The sequence below is a fragment of the Nicotiana tomentosiformis genome, chromosome 4, assembly GCF_000390325.3.
Source record: "Nicotiana tomentosiformis chromosome 4, ASM39032v3, whole genome shotgun sequence".
Classification (NCBI taxonomy): Eukaryota; Viridiplantae; Streptophyta; class Magnoliopsida; order Solanales; family Solanaceae; genus Nicotiana; species Nicotiana tomentosiformis.
In genome coordinates this window covers 52,458,055-52,462,213 of record NC_090815.1, presented here as the reverse complement: position 1 = coordinate 52,462,213, position 4,159 = coordinate 52,458,055, and the positions used below count along the sequence as shown (strand labels likewise).

Sequence of the window (4,159 nt, the reverse complement as noted above, 5' to 3'; positions counted from 1 at the left end):
TGTATTTTTAATGTTTTCTAAAGTAAGATGTATTATAACAACAACTTAAAAATATATGAGTAATATATATATTTGATAAATATATTACTCCACAATTTGATAAATATATTACTCCACAATAAAAGTTTTTGTTAAATATTTTGATAAAACAACAACTTAAAAACAACAATTTTATTACATATTTTCTCATTAATTTTGGTATTAGAGCTAGAATGAGAAGATACCAAAATTGTAAATAACACTATAATGAGTAGTATATATATATATATATATATATATATATATACACACACACACACACACACTACTACTACTACTACTATATTAGGAAGAAACTACTATCCATTCAATTTGAATTTTTAGTTTTTTAATTTTTATTTTATTTTATTTTATTTTAAAAATTTTAAAACTTCAACTTGAAAGTATTCCATAATTTGAATGAGTAATTTTTTTTTAATTTTTTTATTTTTTATTATAAAAAATTATAAGATATTTATATTTATTAATTTAAATAGAATAACCAATTAATTCAAAATTTAAAATTCAAAATATTTTTTAGTTAGAAAGATAGTTTATTTTATCTTAACAATGTCACTTGGCTTAATGTGATTTCTTTTTCTTCTACTTTTAATTATAGATAGATAATATAAGAATATACGTTAATTTTAGGTCATAGTTCAACGATGTATGATGTAACGTAATACAGCAGCAAAGTTAGACCCCTACTCCTGTGCGTGGGGTCTCTCGGACTCTCAACGGAGTCCACAGGCCTCAAAAAACAATTACGCAATTTCCCAGAAAAAAACTTTAAAAACACGAACGACACAAACATGCGATGTAGACATAGGAGCATATTGTACGAACATAATCAACCCAAAACTTCCTTTGGTCCAAGAAGAAAGAAAATAATAAAATAACAAAAAACAGTAAAACAAAATAAAACAAAACAAAAAACACTAAAAGAAAGCGTCCTACCTTCCGTCGACCCAAAACCTCAGTAAACGACTTCCCATTTGTCAAAAAATACGAGCCTTTTCAATTATTGTGGTTCCTCGGCCATGGAAATGGAGGATAAGCGAATAGAAGAAGTGTTATCATTTCCGATTCTAATATCCGACCGAATTAGACAAGCAGCCGATGAAGCCGACTTCTTCAAAACCGACTGTGCTGAGGTTGGAAGACAAGCCGACCGTCTCTCTCAGATGCTCCGGTCCGTTGCCCGGTTCAACACCTCTACTACCGGTTCTCTTTATGAACGTCCGGTCCGTCGAATCGTCGCCGATGTTTCCAAAAATCTGGACCGGGCCTTAACCCTAGTTCGCAAGTGCAAGCGGCGGGGAATCCTCCGCCGTGTTGTCAGAATCGTCACCGCCGCAGATTTTCGTAAGGTAAATAACCTTCTGGAATCTTCCATAGCTGATATGACGTGGCTCCTTAGCATCTTTGACTATGATAGTGGTGGTGTTGGTGGTGGTGGTGGAATTGTACTTTCTCTTCCGCCAATTGCTAGTAATGACCCGATTATTTCTTGGGTTTGGTCATTTATTGCTTCGTTATATTTGGGTCAATTGAATGATAGAATCGAGGCTGCTAATGAATTAGCTTCACTTGCTAGAGATAATGATAGAAATAAGAAAATTATAGTTGAAGAAGGTGGAATTTTCCCTCTGTTAAAGCTCTTTAAGGACAAAACATCATCCCCGGATGCTCAAATTGCTGCTGCTGGGGCGCTTTCTTATCTGGCTAATGACGAAGAAAGGGTTCGGGAAATTGTTTGTGAAGTAGGGGTACCAATAATAGTTCAACTATTGGGGGATTCCCCGACGAGGGTCCAAATTGAGTTGGCTGATTTAGTGGCAAGAATGGCGGATCATAGTTTATTAGCTCAAGAGGAATTTGCTAGGGAGAATGTAATTAGGCCGCTTGTGACATTGTTATCGTATGATATTCCAATAGATGAACCGAAATTGGGAAATGGGAAGCAAAGCATACATTCCCTTGTGCAGATTAATAAGGAGTTGGAGAAGAATTCGTCGGGGTTGTATAGTTATAGACGTGTGCCTGGATCGCCGTTGTCAGTGCATTATACTGATGGGAGTAGTAAAGGTGGGGGTTACAGGAAAGAAAAAGAGAATGAGAAGCCGGAAATGAAGTATCAGCTGAAGGTTAGCTGTGCTAAGGCTCTGTGGATGCTTTCCAAGGGAAGCGTTGTGATTAGTAAGAGGATAACAGAGACCAAAGGTTTGCTTTGTTTAGCTAAGCTTGTTGAGAGAGAACAAGGAGATTTGCAGCTTAATTGCTTGATGACGATAATGGAAATAACTGCTGCTGCTGAATCAAATGCTGATCTTAGAAGGGCTGCTTTCAAGACAAATTCCCCTGCTGCAAAGGCTGTTGTGGATCAGTTGTTGCGGGTGATTAAAGAGTCTGATAAACCGACACTGCAGATTCCAGCTGTTAGATCAGTTGGTTCACTTGCTAGGACATTTCCAGCAAGAGAAACACGTGTAATTGGTCCTTTAGTCGAGCAACTTAGTAATAGGAACCTAGACGTGGCAGCAGAAGCTGCTGCCTCACTTGGGAAGTTTACTTGTTCTCAGAATTTCTTGGGTATGGAGCACTCGAAAACAATTATTGAATTCAGAGGTGTTCCTCCTGTGATGAGACTGTTGAGAGGAAATGAACAATCAAAATTGAATGGATTGATTCTCCTCTGCTACCTAGTATCACATGCTGGTAACAGTGAGGCTCTGGAACAAGCACGAGTATTCACTGCTCTCGAGGGAGTAGATCGCTCATTATTTGCTGCACATCCTGAGTTAAAGGAATTGGTGCCAGAGGCAATGTATCACCTAAATGTTTATCACTCTGGTGTACTTACTGAGAGGCAATATAATGGTCATTGATCAGCGATTTGGGAAGGTTGAATAGTCGACACTCTCAAGCTATAGAGCTGTACATACATTTGATGGGAGGGAAATTATATTTGAATATGAGTGAGCAAATAATACTTCTCTCTTTAATCATGGAGTTCTTGCCCTTGGGCTACTCACTTTTTGCTGTAAATGTGGTGCTATATGGGAATGAAATTACCAAAATTCTTGCTGATCCTGCTTCTTGCTTATCCCATTCTTGTAAGTTCTTGTGATACTTTTCCCATATTTACAATTATGTACATTGGATTGCATAGTTTTTGCCTTTGTCAGTTCACTTGTTTATAGGCGTTCGATAGCCCTGTGTCTCGCTAAGCAAGTTTTGTTTACATACCAAACAGATTTTAATGATAGAAGCTGCATTATGTCTGGTATTCTCAGTGCTTGCTCTTTAAATTCCTCTACCGAGAAAATTAAACCTCGAGTAGAAGTATTCCTTTTGGTGTTCAGTACATCAGAATCTGCCAATAATTTAACAAGTATTTTTATAAAGAGAAGTTCGGAAGAGAAGAAAGGCCTTAAGAATCAATCAGTTCGTTTCTAGTGCCATCAAGGATTAAAATTGCTTCAACTTTTACGAACAAACAACAAGTAATACGATATCAATAAACTTTTTAAAAAAGCACTTAAAGATGTGGATGTGAACACTAGATCAGGAAGACGGATCGCTGCATACGTTAAGAGAATTAGAACCGTTCAAAAAGTTTTAAAAACAGGTATATTATGTCGAGAAAAGGATCATTCTCGTGGTTGTGAACCGATTCCATAATTAACTTAACTATTAAGTGAAGCTTTTTTGGACGACCAAGAGTAAAAATGTCATTTAACTCGATTAATTCTGACGGCTTTAAATGGCTTTGCAGTGACACGTGTTTCTAACTATTTGTGGGACGACTGGGCTTCTTTGTAATTTGTCTCTGGTGTACGAATATATATGCATTCTTGCTTTGGGGATTTTACCACTTCCTCATCGAATTTCATAGAAATAGTTTGCTCCATCTCTTCTTCTCCTTGGATCTTTTTGGTTGAGTTGCTGTTCTTTTCTTCTTCTTTCCATTTGCTTATTGTTTTCTGATTATTATTTTTTTGGGTCATTTGAAGGTGGGAACTGTTTCCAATTATTTGCATACAATAAGTATAGCAAGAAAACGGAATTAAAAAATATTCTGAGATGTTGACTGTTGGTTCGAATAACCTATGTTGACCGAACTAAGCTATTATTTATT

General features: G+C 36.4%; 1 protein-coding gene across 1 annotated transcript; it reads left to right on the top strand.

The window, feature by feature from the left end:
* Positions 1–896: 896 nt before the first annotated feature.
* Positions 897–3,205, top strand: LOC104098742 (uncharacterized). The gene has a single exon (XM_009605552.4). The coding sequence runs from the start codon at positions 1,059–1,061 to the stop codon at positions 2,904–2,906; it is 1,848 nt and encodes a 615-aa protein (XP_009603847.1). The 5' UTR covers positions 897–1,058; the 3' UTR covers positions 2,907–3,205.
* Positions 3,206–4,159: the final 954 nt, after the last annotated feature.